The sequence below is a fragment of the Thamnophis elegans genome, chromosome 5 (genome assembly GCF_009769535.1).
Source record: "Thamnophis elegans isolate rThaEle1 chromosome 5, rThaEle1.pri, whole genome shotgun sequence".
Taxonomy (NCBI): domain Eukaryota; kingdom Metazoa; phylum Chordata; class Lepidosauria; order Squamata; family Colubridae; genus Thamnophis; species Thamnophis elegans.
In genome coordinates, this window is record NC_045545.1 from 16,618,096 (window position 1) to 16,636,336 (window position 18,241).

The 18,241-nt window shown below is 37.8% G+C and overlaps 1 protein-coding gene across 1 annotated transcript; it reads left to right on the forward strand.

The window, feature by feature from the left end:
* The first annotated feature begins 357 nt into the window (after nt 1-357).
* LOC116508916 (uricase-like) lies at nt 358-11,869 on the forward strand. The gene is made up of 8 exons (XM_032217726.1): nt 358-481; nt 3,192-3,445; nt 4,167-4,283; nt 4,515-4,593; nt 6,350-6,539; nt 9,119-9,242; nt 11,040-11,123; nt 11,729-11,869. The coding sequence occupies exons 1-8, from the start codon at nt 358-360 to the stop codon at nt 11,867-11,869; spliced, it is 1,113 nt and encodes a 370-aa protein (XP_032073617.1).
* Nucleotides 11,870-18,241: the final 6,372 nt, after the last annotated feature.

Sequence of the window (18,241 nt, forward strand, 5' to 3'; positions counted from 1 at the left end):
TCCTATTTTTCTCATTGCATTTTTACATTCTTTCGAACTGCTAGGTTGGCAGAAGCTGTGACAAATAATGGGAGCTCACTCCGTTAGGAGGCTCTCGGGATTCAAACCACCGAACTGCCAACCTTTCTGATCAACAAGCTCAGCGTCTTAACCACTGAGTCACTGCGTCCCTTTACATTGTTTTACTCCCCAACTCCTCTAGGCATACAAGTTCCAGGCTTTCCTGGAAATAGATTGGGGCCTATGTGACATTTTATTTGCATTCATTTGACAAATTACAGGCTGAGCCTAAAGGAGACATAGCCTAACATTCCAGTGTACTATTCAATTCAGTGATATACATCCAATCTCCAGAGAATGGCTGGGCACAAAACATTTGTAGAATCTGAAGCAAAGATCTCTGTATCTACATCTTACTGGAAAATTCAGCCTGTTGGCTTCTTGGAGAAGAAATGGGGAACTGAAGATGGTTCTGCTAAATGTGAAACCAATGACTGCAATGGAATGAAGAGATGAACTTTTCAAAATAGCTCTCTGGAGAAGAGACGACTTGGGATCTCCCACAAGTGATTCAGAGAATTGCACCAGTGGTGGGATTCAGCCAAGTTTGGTTTATCACCTAGAAATTAGAAACTCAATGTCATATGAGAGTAAAGCATTTCCAGGTAACCAATGAAGGCATTTCTTGTTGTAATCTTATGTGGGAATGATAGGCCAAGCAAATAGTCAGATAAAGGGAATTTGCCCTGCAACAGGAATGTGGAGGGAGCAAGTAGCTTACAAGAGACATTTTCTAATTTCTTTACTTGTAGAAGAGATGGGTGGTGAGATAAGAGAGATGTACTTTCAGATTTGCAAGATACTGTTAATGTAGCCTTACAATAAAGTAGGGTTATCTTATCTTGCCATGTGTTCTATTTCCTCGCAGGTCAGTTTAATGTCATTTACTTTTTTATTGTTAATCTTATTTTAGAAACTGAGATTGGGTTTTATGTATAGTAGCTTCATCCTTCCAATTCACCAAAAGCACTGAATAAATTAAGTTCAAAACTTCAAAAGAACTCTGTGATTTGTATAAAAGGACAAGACCGAATAAATTTTCATTGGAGGAAACAAACGATGAATGCTAAAAGCATACTTCATAGAAACCCTCCTTTGATATAATTCCTTTTGGAAAGAACTAACCTTTGCAGAAGAGTGATAGAACGGGAGGATTTGAGATTGACACTCATGAACAATTGATGTTACATTAAAAGGAACAATGCTATTTTTATGGTGGTAGTGTAAGTCAACCGAGCAAAATTAAAAGTCATCTATTTTTGTATAATATAGCAGTAAGACCTGTGTATGCTGCAAGAAAAAGGTAATTGATATATTCAAGAAACAATAATGGCAATAGACGAACTATTAACTTACTCTAAACATCTGTGGCACTTTTAATAGTCCGAGCTACAGTTTTCCAAAGCAATAGCAATAGTTAGACTTATATACCGCTTCATAGGGCTTTCAGCCCTCTCTAAGCGGTTTACAGAGTCAGCATATTGCCCCCAACAACAATCCGGGTCCTCATTTTACCCACTTCTGAAGGATGGAAGGCTGAGTCAACCTTGAGCCTGGTGGGATTTGAACAGCCGAACTGCTGAACTGCAGTCAGCTGAAGTAGCCTGCAGTGCTGCATTTAACCACTGCGCCACCTATAGATTTGTTCAGGAGCTTCACTATCAAGGTGGAGTTGCTCCTTAGGCAGGAGATGCCAAGTGGCAAAAAGCAATGCAAATTGTTGGAGGGCAAATCTTATGTGCCGCACGGCTGTCCATTATCCCTCTAAATTAACAGCCGGATGCAGCTGCAACAGACCATACTATATAATGACATGTGCTTTGCTTCAACTGTCTATTCTGGTTAATGCTCTGTGTAGGCCCCATCTTGTCCTTTTGTCTTAAGCAGCAAATTTCCCTGGCTCAATCCTTTCAATTCTAGCTGCCAAAGATGAAGAGTGTCTGCTTCATCCACAGTCTCTCCATGGCTATTCAAAGAAGCTTTAAAATTGGGTATGGCAGCTATGTGTTTAGAGCAGGCTTCCCACCATCTCTTCCACTCTTGGGAAGTATTTATTCACACACTATTCCAGGAGGGAGTGGTAGGATGAGAAAAATGGGACAAGGGCCAAGAACCCAGGACAGCTTCTTTGCCCAGGCATTGGCATAGCTTAAGTAATGAATACATAACAAATGCATCAAACCTTTGAAGGGAATCTGGATACACGTTAAGCAATCTTCCTTTAACATCTTGAAGCAGCCTAGTTGAAGGTGTAGATAGAAGATATATTCCCTGCCTTAAAAACCTAGATTTTCCCTCAGGCCTTGGGCTAAATGGATGACTTGAGTCGGTGGGGGATATGGATAGATGGTTTTATTTAGTTTGTTTGTTTATATATTTACTTGATTTTTATCCTACCTTTATTACTTTCAAGAATAATTCAAGGCAGCAAAGATATCTAATATTCTCTTATCCTCGTATTTTCTCTACATCAACAACCCTGTGAGGTGGGTTGGGCTGAGAGAGAGTGACTGGCTCAAGGTCACCAAGCCAGCTTTCATGCCCACCATACTATTGTTCTTTTAATTTGGTGTAGCTGGCCAGATTTGGGCAACCTAGAAATTCAAATAAAGAAAGAAATTGCAATAGCAATAGCACTTAGACTTATATACCACTCATAGTACTTTACAGCCCTCTCTAAGCAATTTTACAGAGTCAGCATATTGCCCCCAATATGCCCCCTCTTGACTTTGGAGAGAAGGATGGAAGGCTGAGTCAACCTTGAGCTGGTGAGACTTGAATTGCTGGCAGCCAGCAGTCAGCAGAAGTAGCTTGCAGTGCTATATTCTAACGACTGCACCATCATGGCTTGTAAGGTTGAAAATGTGAGTTAAGGGACAGAATACACCCTTAATGTGACATAGTCCCATTTTTCTTACATCTTGTGTGACCAAAATTTGAACATTCTTGGTAAAATAAGATGATTCCAAACATATATGGATACAAATTTGTTTGAACCAGCTTATCTCTCCGTTGCTTTAATGCTAAACTGAATGGATGAAAAATATGAGTTTACGTGCTTGCATTTCTTTATTTGAACTAGCTTATCTCTTGTTGCTTTAATGCCAAGCTGTATGGACAAAAAAGATGAGTTTGTGTTTGTGTGTGTGTGTTTTCTTTATTGCAGCCTAGGGAGGTAGAATATGTGAATTCTGAATATGGAAAGAACGCAGTGAGAATCCTGTACGTTAGACGGGAAGGCCAGGTACACTGCATTAAAGAACTGGCAATCTCTGTACACATCAGACTCAACACTGTGAATGAATACTTGAATGCCGACAACTCGAGAGTCATCCCTACAGACACCATAAAGAATACAATTGAAGCACTGGCCAAATGCAATGGGGTAGGTTGCAAAACTATTCATCTTATCTTATAGCTAGAATTGGATTGCATTTCTTCTTTTTTGTCATTTATATAATCCATCTTCAGACAAAGCAATAAACAAAAAGATGTGGTGCTACGTAGGAGAAAGTTTCTAAGTTAGATGTGGTAGCATTTTGTATTACCTTGTTTGGGCTTTCTAACAAAAACTCAAAAACGTTCCTTTGTTGCCTAATCTGCAGTTCTTACAATTATGATATATTTATTTTTAAAATGGATCATCACTAATATTTGTATAACAAGACAGAATGTTCAGGTTTTAAATAACTCAGAATTCAAAGAGCAGCAGGATACAGATAATAAATTATGAGGTGCTGTCTTTTTTATAATACGAGATCTGTACAAACCTCAGATAAACAAAAAGGAATGAAATGAACTGATGGCAGAAGATTTAAAGTAACCAAGGGGTTTTAGTTCTATGAACTCAGGTTTCATTGCTCTTTTTTAAAAAAAATCCTATATAAAATTTACTTTTATTTAAAAAAAAAATGCTAAGAATTTCAACAATAGCTTATAAAGGCCAGTGGGTGGTTACGGGCTATAGTTCATATTTTGTGGATGTCATAATTTTTCATGAAAATTGCCAGTAAGACCAATCTGTTATGATGCATAAGGTAAAACCTTAATTCTAAACACTGATTTGAAGATGGAATCTGATCATATCTAACACCTTTTCCCTTTAGATCAAAACAATAGAGGAGTTTGGGCTGGATATCTGCAACCACTTCATTAATACCTTTTGCCACGTGGTGTATTGCAATGCCTTTATCAAGGAGGTTCCCTGGCAGCGCCTAGAAAAGGTATAATGAAGCATACATTTGAGCCACATTCCGTGCACAAAGCTAAGAAAGGGATAATGACAGGGAAGAAATATGGTGTATTATGAGGGCAGGGAAAGTTTTAGAAGGAAATAGCTTAGCAAGGAGAGCAACAGTTCATGGTGAGTGAGCTCTTTCATTTATTTTTATGAATTCCAAATGCAAAGTCACATGGTTTATTTGCAACTTCAATATGTCATCCTTAATTTCTAGGACAATACTCCCCATGCCCATGCTTTTCTCTACAGTTCTGAAGGAATTCGATTTTGTGAAGTGGAACAGACTCAGGACAGTAAGGAAATGATTTCAATTCTTTTAGTAGAACATTAAGTTCATATTTGCAATGGTAGCTTGTAAACAAAATAAATCCACTTGTGTTATTCTTGAAGACCAGATCCAATATAAAAAAGCAAGTAACAAAGCAAATACAGACTTGTACCTTTTTCTTGAATATATAAAGTCTGTTCTTCCATTCTCAGCAATGAAAGCTTCCCTGTGTGACTTTGGCTGTCAACTTTCTCTCAGCTCAATGTACCAGTGGTGGGTTTCAATTTATTTTACTATCAGTTTGCTTGTGCACTTGTGCGCGCTCACACAATGCTTTTGTGCATGTGTAGAAGAGTCCGGGCGGGTGGGCGGAGCCTCCTGCCACCGCCACTACTGGTTCGTCCGATCTGGGGCGAACCGGCAGAAACCCACCTCTGCAATGTACCCCATAAGGTTGCTGGCCTGGGAAAAAGTTGGAAGAGATATTGCAATGCATTCTGCCTTGAGATGGGAAACCAACCAACCAACCAACCAACCAACCAACCAACCAACCAAATCATTCAATCACCCAAACAATATATTATAACTCTGTATCTTGTTGTGCAAGTCCTTCTGAAGCTGCCAGTAACATACTATGGGATTTATCTAGTATGACAATTTTAATATAGGTAGTCCACAACTTATGACTCTAATTGTACCTGGAATTATGGTTCTACATTGTTATGGGTCACCAAGTGACTGAACCCAATTTTGCAATCTTTTTAGTAGAGGTTTTAAGTGAATCAATTTTATCCAATGAGTGGTTTTTTTTTAACCAGAAACCAGAAGTAAAAATGTCATTGCAAGACTGGGATGTTGCAAATGGCTGTAATGGTGAGCCAGGTGCCAAACACTCAAAATATGATCATGTGTCCATTGTGTGTGCGTGTATGAGTCTATATGGCAGTTGTAAGTTCAAAATTGGCTGGAAGTAGCTTTTGGGAGGTTTGTTGTAACTTCGAATGGTCGTTAAGTGACCAATCGTAAGTCAAAGATTGCAACTTTGAAAGTGTAATGTTTGTAATCTTTTAAAATGCTATATTAAATTATGAAATAATTTAGTTCTTAAAGATCAATAACTCTGGATATCAATAAAAAAATAAACATAAGTAAACATATCAACTGCATGGGCATGAGTTGATATGGGCAACAGAATCCACAACAGGCTACAGCTCCTTTTAGTTACAATTACTCTGCAGTGGTAATATTTGAAATTAGATCTGAACTAAACATTTGGATCAATCCAGAGCATGTTGAATGTTCTCAATCCCTATAACTTTTTAAATCTACAATAACGTTGGAGCTTGTAAGAAAAATGATATTGCATTAATGTTATTTGTTTTGATCCATTAGGCCTCTTCATTAAAAAAAGGGCAAATTTTGATCTGTTGAATCAAAGCAAAAGGCCTCAGCTCCTATACAAATTAATCCAAATGTGCCATGCTAAAATGACACGCAGATTTCCTTATAAATTTATTTGGCCCCCAGGCATCCATTATTAGATTTCATAATCAAGAATATAATACATTTTAAAAATGTGAGTTCCCAAGAATGTTTGGTTTTTCAGCCAGCCAAATAATAGCGCAGTTCAATGCATGCTTAATTGGAAATAAATTTAATTGTCCTGGGCTGCAAACTGATTTGCAGCTATCACTGCATCTTTAAGGGGGGGAAAAGCTCTATATGTCAATGTGGGACATCATGTCTTATATTAAAATCAATTTATGCTCTTCCTCTCCTAGAAACTCCAATTGTTTTTTCTGGCATTAAGGATCTAAAACTTATGAAGACAACCCAATCTGGATTTCAGGGCTTCCTTAAAGAAAAATACACCACACTTCCAGAAAGGATAGACAGAGTGTTGTCGGTGGAAACACTCATCAAATGGTGCTATGGTGAATGCTTGGAGGGCCTTGATTATGATTCCATATGGTAAGTAAAAAAAATTGTATAGATTCTCCTATAAGTAATGGGATCTCTGAAATTTCTTTACAGTGGAGGAAAGGGCTTACATAAAATAAGACAAATAAGATCTCTTGCTAAGGAGATTGTGATAAAATACCATACAGGTTACAACAGTTATTTAGTCACATTTGACCATTTTTCACATTTATGACTGTTGCAGCATCCCCATGGTCACATGATCAAAATTCAGACAATTGACAACTGACTCATATTTATGACAGTTGCATCTGATCCCATGATCATTTGTTGAGACCTTCTGATCAATGGGGAACCCAGATTCACCTAACAACCGGGTTGTTAACTGAAAAACTGCAGAAACTCACTTAACAACTGTGGTAAGAAAGGTTGTAAGATTCACTTAACAACTAAGGCAAACTCACTTAACCAATGTTTCACTTAACAACATAAATTTTGGACTCAGTTGTGGTTATGAGTCAAGGACTACATATATTTGGAGATCATTTTAACTCACAGTCTTGACTTAATTTTTCAAGGGTCTTGTGGTTTGGCTCCATTTCTTTTAAAATAACTTTATTAGGTTTTTTTACACTAAAAAGATTAAAAACTTACAGAAAGAAATAATAAAGGAAATAAAGAACAAAGCCAGAAAGAAAGAAAAATAAATATAAAGAAAGAAAAGGAAAATTAAAGAAATATAAATATTTTCTTTTATAAGAATTGTAAGTATAAATTTAAATTAACTTTTTTCTCTAAGGTCACATAACTTTCACTTTTTCCTATTATCTATTAAGTTTTCTAATCATCAAACCCATATTTCAATTTTTTTTCTGTCTCAGGCAAAAAGTCCAAAAGGGCTTTCCAATCAGCATTACAATTAATCAATGTCTTTCTCTCTAGTCAAAGTTGTCAATTTTACTATTTGAAGAAGTTCTATCATCTTCACCATTCACTCTTCCATTGTGGGTATAAAAGTCTTGCGCTTGTGTTGACTCTAGACTAATCAAAGTTTATTTTATTTAATTCCATTATTTTTAATGAATTATCATATGTGGTCTGCAGTGGGCTTATCCTCTATAGTTGTAAAGTCAACGGTATTATAAAAACAATTCCATGATTTTACTAGTTTTGATTGCAGTATAAATGTGCATTTCTTTTGTTTGCTAATGCCCACTTTCATTCAATCGGCTGAGCACCAAAAGATTATAGTTTGCAAATTTTACTTCTGCTTTTGCTCCCAGACATTGCATTGATTACTCCCTTTCTCCCAGCCTTATAGTAATTTTTGAATCTGTTGTTTTTATTCCCAGTTCTTTTTAAAACATTACACTGTCTGTGATTTCTACTGTATAGAATAGATGAGGTTAGGATTATCCACAGTTCTAGATTGCTGTATTCTAAAATTTTTGTATTTTGATAGTTGTACTCAGACTGTAAATATGCAAACTTTCTTTAAGATAAATTATAACATGACTATAAGGCTAAGTCCTTTAACTCTCCATTAGTATGTGTCTGCCACCTCTTATGACCAATGAAAATGCTTCTCTAAGAGAAGCATTACATGTTACTGAAACCTTACTGTGAAGTATATAAGATTACAATCACCATCATAATCAACAACTTGTATGCCACCCAACTCCCAATGACTAGTATTTTTATACTCCAGCTTATTTTGAGTGCTTTGACTAATTTTCCATCAAGAATTTGCTCAGTCCTTGGTTATTTGGCTTCAACAATGCTACAGTATGTCAGGTTTCCCAGTTAGCCCCACTCATAACTAGATGTGATTACAGTAGAACCTCAGGCCACGAACGCCTCTGATCATGACTAAATCGGGTTCCGACCCCAAAAAAATCACAATTTTTTTTCTGCGGCCGATTTCCCCTTCCACACCATTTTTTTTGTAATTTCCAAAATTTCCAAAATTAGGTTCAGGTCATGACCAAATTGGTTTGTGACTAAAGTTATGGAATGAATTATGACCATGACCAGAGGTTCTACTGTACGTGGAGTGTCTGGATTTTAGGCACTCTCTCTCTCTCTCTCTCTCTCTCTCTCTCTCTCTCTCATACACACACACACACACACACACACACACACACACACATATATATATATATATATATATGTTTTTTTTATTTATTTGTGCTGATAAATAAATAAAGGGAGACTAGTATAGATCTATTTCAAGCTATTTAGCTCTCATCAGCTAGCCATACCCTTAGTGGGATTCGAACCTGTGCTGTATTGCATCTTAGGCAAACGTCTTAGCCATCAAGCCACAGGTCTCCTCCTTATCAGCTGAAGCCAGGTGTGTGTGTGTGTGTGTGTGTATATATATATATATATATATATATATATATATATATATATATATATATATATATATATACATATATATATATATATATATATATATATACATCTCTTGATTTCCTTAGTGTGCAAATTACCCCAGTATTTATAAACATTACAGGCACAACAGACAAAGTTGCCCAGCAATGCCCATGTGTGTTGCCCTGTGCAGTATGGATTTTATCCGTTGCAATTTGATTCCAAATGTTGCATGTTTTTTTTCAACTTTAAAGGAGAACTGCTCATGAAAGTGTTCTTGATGCTTTTGCTGGGCCACCAGAAACAGGCCATTACTCACCGTCTTACCAGAAGACAGTCAACTGTATTCAGACATACATTCTGGACAGAATCCCAAAGGCTAGTAGCTTTATCTCATTTGGGGCTTTCAGTGTATTATGCTATGTTATAGTTATATGTTTTATATATATAATAATCTGTTATTAGCGTTTTCAGGAAATGAAAGCTTATTTCCAAAGAAATGCTGACCATACTGTATCTTAAAATGAATTTGATCATTGAGGTATGGAGCCTATTACATATTGACAGGAGAGAAATAGGTTCCACCAAGGTCCTCCATTCTGGCGGGAAAATACTGAAAGGCAATTGGCTGAGCCTTTTGACAGTTCCCTATAAAAGGGCTAGCTGTCAGACAGGCCAGTGCTAGATTTGTAAATAGTTGTCGAATAAAAAGCTGTTGTTTGTCACTGAAGCATGAGTCCTGTCTCATCCGTTCACCCCATCTAACAGAGCCCATTCATTTTTTGTAATGATTCCCAAAGATATTTCTCACCCTTCCTATTTCAGGCCAAACACCCTGTAGGGAAGAATGGAATGTATGTATTTGAAAGACAGACCATTTCCCCATCTACTTTATAAAGGAAGGCTCTTCATCTTAGACTGGCTGAAAATAAAGCATAGTAGCAGAGGTTTTTCTATCTAATTTGTTTTGATGAAATTGTCTTACATTCAGGATCACTTTTCTTTTGGATAAATGCCATAAATTAAAACCCAGTCCATTACAACTAAGAAATGACAAATATGAATCCTGTTGCCATGCAAATAAAGAATACTTTACGTATCCAAACTAATGCTCTCTCAGTATGAACATGTTACACCCCTTTTAGGCGGCCTGCACTGGTTGCCGGTTGTCTTCTGGGTGCGATTCAAGGTATTAATTATGACCTTTAAATCGCTCCATGGCTTACGCCCAGGGTACCTCCGAGACCACCTACTGCCACCGGTAGCCTCCCATCGTCCAGTGTGATCCCACAGAGTTGGCCTCCTCAGGGTGCCGTCGGCCAGACAGTGTTGGCTAGCAACCCCTAGGGGGAGAGCCTTCTCTGTGGGAGCGCCTTCCCTCTGGAATGAGCTGCCCCCGGAGCTTTGTATAATCCCCGACCTCCGGTTCTTCCGACACACCCTAAAAAGTTGGCTTTTCCAGCAAGCCAGCCTGGCCTGAACAAAACAAAACAAATTATTGATTACTGTTAATTTTAATTTTAATTCTTTTTTTTAAAAAATGTCATTGTCAATTTTAATTGGGTTTGGGATATTCTATTTTTTTTTTTTTAACTTTTGTATTATGTGTTTTAAAGTTGTACGCCGCCCTGAGTCCTTGAGAGTAGGGCGGCATATAAATCTAATAAACCTAAACCTAAAATAGATTCGATCCACTGAAATGTTGGCAAGGTTAACGTTTTTTTACAAGTGGAATTTCAGTCACTGAAAATACCTTGCTGCTGGTAGCTGGCAGCCTAAATTCTGAATAAAGTTTACTTGGAGAAGAATATCTGATTGGCCAGTATAGTGTAATAGTCAAAGATGATGGACTAGTTCAGTAGAAACCCAAGTTCAGGTCACTCTCAGGTATGAAAACTCATTGTATGCCTATGACCATCCTCAGCTCAGCTTAGTTTCCAGGCTGTGGGGAATAACATGAAGGGAGAACTCATTGCAATCTTTCTTGAACTCTGGAAGGAATGGCAGGATAGAAATTTAAGTAAATAAAATAAAATATTTCCTATAATTCAAGAAACTGTCAAACACAAAAACTATAAATATCAGGAGTCAGTTAACTTTATTGAGTTTATCTGTTATGTTAAATCTGTATATATGATTTCTTTATAAATCATACTGGTATTTTTGTATTTTTAGATTGAAGAGGTAGAAGTGATCCTGTCTAACATCCACTATTCAGTGACAAATTTAGAAAAACTGGGAATATGTAATGACAAAGAGGTGAAAATTACTTTTTCTTGGTCATCCAAACTACGATATTTATTATTGTGGATTGTACACTGGGAAGAGTGGAATTATTTAATACAAATTTAACTGAGTTTACTTTGGGTCAAAGTAAGTGAGCCTCCAAAGCAAAGTGAACCAAACACACACAAATGTTATTCAGACAATTATACCTTTCTGACACCAAGAATTCCTGACACTGGAAGGAGACAATCATGGAAGTTATTTGAAGAAGTGGAAGAATTCCTTCTCAAGATCTGAATTTACAGGAGTAAACCTGAACAATCTTGAAGCCAACAAAATATTAGCTTAGATTATCTCCTCTTTCCATCTATTTGTTGAGCTTATTCCTCTAGCTACCTGGTCTGATTAAATCTGAAAAATGATTATTATTCAATGAAGCACAACCCTGACATTTTTATTAATAATCTAGCCCTTTCCAAATTACTGGAGTCACCCAAGAAGGGAAATTAACTGTACACACCAGTTAGATCCTTTGTGTGACTATGCAGGAAGAAACATAGTCCTGCTTTCTCTTGTGGTGATAATGAGTGTTTAAGTTAGAGACCAATGATTCAAATGTATGCATCTTTCCTTTCCAGATTTTTACGCCCCAGGAGACACCATTTGGTGCTTGTGCATCCACGCTGCGTAGGAAGGATTGTTCAAAGAACCTGCATCATATTCCAGTAGACTGCAAACCTCGTTGCTCTATTGGGTGGAAATTTAGCCGTGGAATTTAATGAAGACCCAGTTCTTTCCTGAGAATATGATATTACGTAATACTGAAATCATAGCAGCAAACATCACCTACTCAGACAATAACCTGTCATCAGATTTGTACTTCTTAGATTTATAAAATTACAATCCAACATGTTCTACCATCAAAGCTAGAGGCTATTCAAGAAAACCTGTAACATGATAGGTTAGTCACACTTCCATCTTTGCAGCTTTCCTTATATCATGTTATCTTTAAACAATAATAGATCAACAACAAATCTGAGATAAGCTTTCTTTAATCTGCCCCCCCCCTCAAATCTAGGAACTATTTGTAAGCCTCCCAGAGTCATCTTATCAGTGAGTTGGGTGGCATAGAAATTTAATAAATAAATAAATATTACCCCTTTTCATTTTAGAATTCATCCTTTGTAGTATGATTGCTTGGAAAAAAAGTTGTCAAGGATTTCAGTCTTTCAGAACAGGGATTTTCATCATAGGCAATACTGAACAAATTTCTTTAAATGTTTTCCTTTATCATTCCTTTACTTATTAAGGTATAAGTAGTTTTTAAGTTTCTCTTGCTTTCTATGTTCTTTAGAGTTAAGCATTCTAAAGTGGAAGAAATGAAAATGTCTGTAGCAATGGGTAAAGAATTTCTAGGGGCCTCCTCTGCAATAGGTCTTTTCTTCATTTACGGTTCTCAAGACAGCAGAGAAATATATTTACCAACATCTTTAACACCTGCTTTTTGTTGGGAAATATATATTAATGTTGTATTCCTATGAAATGGGAGAGTCTGATTAATGTGACCTACTTGCGGGGGGGAATTGTTGGCCACTTTACAATTTGGGGACACACCCACTCTAAAATAAAATCTACACATTACTATTAAAAAATATGAAAACTGTCTTATCAACAAGGTTTTTAATAAGAAAGCCCAGAAGATTCTCCAAAATATGAGTTAATTAATATCAAATAGCATCATCATCATCATCTTTCTGTTGTTCAAAATTTGACTGCATAATTCAATCTGTTTACTTTTTAATTCTATCCTATCTTTCAACTAAAGAACTACTAGAGTTAATATTAGAATGTCTCAAATGTCTTTTTTCCTTCTATCAGTTTTTCGGTTCTAAGGTTTCTAAATTTCTAGTTCTTTTAAGGGTGAATAAAGAGCAAAGACAAAAACAAATCGAATCTGTTTATTCAATTAAATATGAAACTCTGTAAGTATCAAAACATAAACACATTCTAGAGCCATACAGTTCCCTTTCTTGCAGATGAAAGAAACGGAGTTGAACTGATGAACTTTTTATTTAGTCTATGGCATTGGTACATGAAAGCCAAGAGTCTATAATATTATTATAGAGTAGTAGTTTGGCTGCCTAAGATTATTAATTTGTTCAGTTCACACTCATGCACTATCTAGCTCTGCCCCCAGAAAAGCCAACAGCATTCCGCAAGTGTGTCAGCATAATCCAGAACTTTTTCCTCCACCGGCTTTTACTTCATATTCAGGCCAGTGAGTACGGTACTGGTTGGTTTTTTGCTTCTGCTGTTAGTCCCATTGGAGTGGTACCTGTTTATCTACTTGCATTTGCATGCTTTTGAACTTCCCGGTTGGCAGAAACTGAGGTGAGTGACAGGAGTTCATTCCATCACGCAGTGCTAGGGCTCAAATTTCTGGAGCGCAGAGACCTTCTCCAACTGACAAATCCAGCATCTTTAAGCTGCTGAGCCACCATGCCTCTAGCTGGTGAACTGAACCATAATAGACAAATGGAGACAGGCCATACAGTGTATTTTATTTTTGTTTGATATTCACCTCTCCCTTTCAACGATGAAATCTTGATGTTGTGTACCTTGAAAGGTGAGAATAGGCATCATTCCCTTGTTATGCTGACTCTGTAAACTGCTTAGAGAAGGCTGTAAAGCACCGTGAAGCAGTATATAAGTCTAAGTACTATTGCTATTCTCATTTCAAGTCTTGGAAGACCTGCTGATAACTAATGTTTTCTCCTGCATTGAAGCCCTTGGTCTTAAATGGAAAGAAAAGAGTGAGTAGGATTCCTTCACAGCAAGAAAACTTTGAAAGATTGGAGCAAGACAAGAGAGATATCCTATAACTTACTAGGTGTGCTGTGAGCAGTCATTGTCTTGGTTCCTGGGCTCAGCATTTCTCTGTTGACATTAGCCCTGAAATAGTCCACTGGGTAAGAAGGGCCAATGCATGCTTAGAAATAACTTTTCATAGTGTATCTACTCATAATCCTGCTAAGCAGCCTGGGTACACAACTGAAGACTCCATGACTGGGAGGTATCCTCCAAAAAGTTGCCATTGTACAAGGGGGGGGGGGGGAATGTAAGTGATTAGGAGAGCACTCATGTTAACTATATTTAGCTAATTTAAATCAGCTTTATATATGATCAAAAGCACGTTAGTGGTTATGGCATCAGGCTAGAAACCAAGAGACGGTGAGTTCTAGTCCCACCTTTGCCTCAAAACCAAATGGGCAGTGTTTCTCAACCTTGGCGACTTTAGGTCCGGTGGACTTCAACTCCCAGAATTCCCCAGCCAGCTCTGCTGGCTGGGGGATTCTGGGAGTTGAAGTCCACCGGACTTAAAGTCGCCAAGGTTGAGAAACACTGCAAATGGGTGATCTTGGGCTAGTCACTTTGTTCAGTCGTAGGAAGGGGGCAATGGCAAACCACTTCTGAAAAACCTTTTCAAGAAAATTGAATGGAAGAACAAACTGAATTAAGGATTACATTTTTATCAGGCCACACATATAGTTTCAGCCAATACCCACTGATCTGGGACTACACATTTCAAACATGGTTAACTACAGTGTGCAATCAAAGCTCACTTTAGTGAAAAATTCTAACAAGTACAGTGACCTCATTTATATGTAACACACTGGTCCAGAATGGGTAGGATAGCCAATTTGGATGTCTGGAAGCCTATACAAACGAACAGTTTATATTACAAGATTGTTCTAAGACAAAAGTTATATTAGCATTCTGAACTTCACTGACACAGGACACTGTGATGACCCAGGACAAGACACACAGGTCACACAGCCAGCTGAGAGTTCAAACTTCCCTCCAAATGTCCTCTTAAAATCTCTCATGTTCTTGGCAATTCAAAGAGCAAAGCACGCACTCACACACACAGGGCAGCCTCTGACTGAGCCCAGTCCATCAAAATAAAGGAACAGGGAAAGGAGTCCACAAACCAAGGAATAAACAATGAGTCCACAAAGTCAGGAACAAGGTACTGAGTCCACAAGTAAGGAAGAAGCAATCAGTCCTGAAAGCTCCAACTGTCTGTATCAGCACACCAAACTCCACCAATTCAGCATTTGTTCCTGACAAATTCCACTCCCTACAGTGTCCCCTTAAATCTCAGTTCCCAGGTGTACCTTATGAAGAGGGGAGGGGTGCTCTCCTCCCGAGTCATCGGGTCGGCCTGTGCTGTTCTAGCCTTCTCTCCACTCTCCGTGCTCAGGGATCAGGAGGGGGTGATTCTTCCTCATCGCCTGAGCTCTGTCACTTATGTCCACTTCTTGCCCTCTCTTGGCCATTCTGCCCCCGTTCCTCCTTCCTAACAAGCCGTCCCAATCCTGAAGGGCCCTGGGCTGACCCGGCCTGCTCCGCCCCACATTCCTCTGAAACCAATGAAGCTACCCCCTCGATCTCCATGGGGTCCAGCTCTGGCTTGTCTTCCTCTACAGATTCAGGCTCCAATGGGGGCATGACAGGACACTAAGGAGAAAACATTTATGGATTGCATTTGCCCTGGGTTTTCCTCAGTCCTCAATTTATCAAAATCCTATGATATAACATGGGCTGTTTGTATATATGAATGTTATCACTCCAAAATCATTTCATAGTGTTATAGTCGCTCTTCTAACCCAGTGTTGACGAACCTTTTTAGCGCCGAGTGTCGAAACGGGAGCACACGCACAGGAGCAGGGGAGCACTGGAAACTGGAAGAGCAACTCCCAGGTGTGCATGTGTGGTATGCGCATGTGCGCCTGTCTCCTGGTCTTCTGGTGTGCATGCACATGTGAAAACCAATTAACCAGTGTGCATGCGCGTGCAGGAAACCAGAAGCTAAACTTCCCAACACACGCATGCGTACCAGGGAACTGCTCTTCCACTTTCTGGTGCTCCTGTGTGTGCAAAGACCAGATGGAACCCGGAAGTACAATGGACAACAGCTGGCACCCCTGGAGTGATGGCTCTGCATACCACTTCTGATAGGTTCACAATCACGGTTCTAACCACTACTCCATTCTCCTCTTTTTCATTCTTTTCTCTCAAGATTGCTATTGGATCTAAGTTAATAAAACAACATAGCTCTATTCACACAACCATAAAATTGTTAGTGAATTAAACCACCTCTATTTTTATGCAATTATCTTGTTACAAGCTAGTCAAATGAGTTCGTTCACACAATCCCTTAAGGACAAAATACAAGGCCCATAGGAAAATGAATTAAACTCAGCACATTCTACAAATGTAATCAATTTCTGCAATTTCCCAGCTCAAAACAAACTTGGAAAGAGATAGGAGGTGTGCCATTTGCTCATTCCATTTAGATTGCTCTTTCTGGGTCATTGGGAGTCTTCTACCTTTTTTAAAGAAAAGTTTGGAGGAAATTCTATTTGATTTGAAATAACAAAAGTCAGATTTTGGGTTAAGAAAGACCTTGCCCCTGTCCCCTCCAAATGCCACCTGTGAAAAATATGAGTGGGATATTCAGACGTGCAAAAAACTTCTTATATTGTCATTTGCTTAGAATGCCAATTAGTTTGTTAATTTGCTTGCTGTTTGTATGTACACTGAGACATTATATACCGGAAACAAATTCTTTGTGCGTATAATCACACTTAGGCAATAAAGAATTCTATTGTATTTTGAAATGTTGAAACAATAAATATGAATATGGTACATTATATCATTGTATTAGTTCTCCTGTATGTACAAAATATCATGCAGAGACAATAAAGGCAAGATTGTCTTTAAAAAGTACATCAGCTAAACGTCTTTATTTCCATAATGATTGTCACACAGATTATCTTTCTCTTTCTAGTCTGCTCATCTTTTCCCCCCCTTTCTTTTCTCTTTTCAACTCTTCCCCTCAACCCGTTTCCATGAACTTTTCTCTTCTTACAAGGAATTCTCCAGTGTATCCTTGTTGTGCTTCAATAGTGTGCAAGTGCTCTGCAACTCCATGGCAAACCCAACTGGGCATCCTAAGGCTGAAGATTTCCCACATATTCTTGTTTTGTGGCATTAGTACAGATATTTTTCACTCCTCACAGCTGATAATGGAGCAACCAGATTGCTCTCTGCTGCCAAAATTGCTTTCCTTAGCTATTACATGACTATAAATTAGATTGAATTCAATAGAATTTAGACTGAGTTCAGTTGGCAGCTTTCCTTTGGTATCTTTACAACATGATGGAACTTGCAACGTACTTGTCCAGTGAGTCTTTAATTTTATTTAAAGCAGACTTTGTTGTGTCATCTCTAAGCTTTGGTAAGGAACTGCGTCTGACATGCTCAAGTAACTTAGTCATTTTTTATGGTAAATGCCAGCAGCTACACGTAAAAATAAAAAGTAATTCAGGGCTAACATTGCACTTAAGCAGTAATTCAATTAATGTGTAAGAATTGCGTTTAACTTCTCATTTCTTTTTGATCATTTCTTCTTATGATATCTCAAGCCTTTAACTTTGAAAAGTGGCACATAGAGCCAGAGGCTGGTGTTGCCCTTTTAAAGATGTGTGGAGGTAAAGATAAAAGGGTGAGATAATTACAATTGTTGTCACAAATTGCTATTCGCCAAATACTGTAAAACAATTTCACCATGAAAGAAACTCGCAGGGGTTAAACAGGAAATTTTTACATTCTCACATGGTGACATAATTCTAAACAGTACATTTTATTTATTTAGAAATGATCTCACATTTTATGACTCTCTGGCTTGTAGGAAAAATAAAATAAAAAGCCACCTAACATGAAATGCAATTAGGAATACATACGTCTAAAATTTAGCAAAACATGTGAATGTCACATGCTGTTAAGTATTCAAATGTCTCCAACTTGCAAAGTTATATGGTCATGTCAGTAAAATAAATTGCTTACCTTTTCAACTGATTCTGTATATTATTAGTAGTATCTGTGAGTTCTAGACAAGCTCTGATATTTTCAGATAGCTCAAAAAGCTAAAAAGTAGCTTCAGGTAGCTCAAAAATACTGTCTCTCATAATAAATGTAACCAGGATCAGAATAAAATTAAACCACTTTTGATGGCTGGCAGGGAGCAGATTATTAATCTTCTTGGTAATAAAAAACCCTAAAAGGATGGAATAACTACGAAATGG

What these genes read in the sequence shown, in the direction of transcription:
- LOC116508916 (XM_032217726.1), top strand. Translation starts at nt 358, where the DNA reads ATGGCTGGGCACAAAACATTTGTAGAATCTGAAGCAAAGATCTCTGTA. An exon ending in TGAAGATGGTTCTGCTAAAT is followed by an intron (nt 482 to 3,191) that starts GTGAAACCAATG and finishes AAAAAAGATGAG; the next exon opens with TTTGTGTTTGTGTGTGTGTG. An exon ending in AGTGGAACAGACTCAGGACA is followed by an intron (nt 4,594 to 6,349) that starts GTAAGGAAATGA and finishes TTCCTCTCCTAG; the next exon opens with AAACTCCAATTGTTTTTTCT.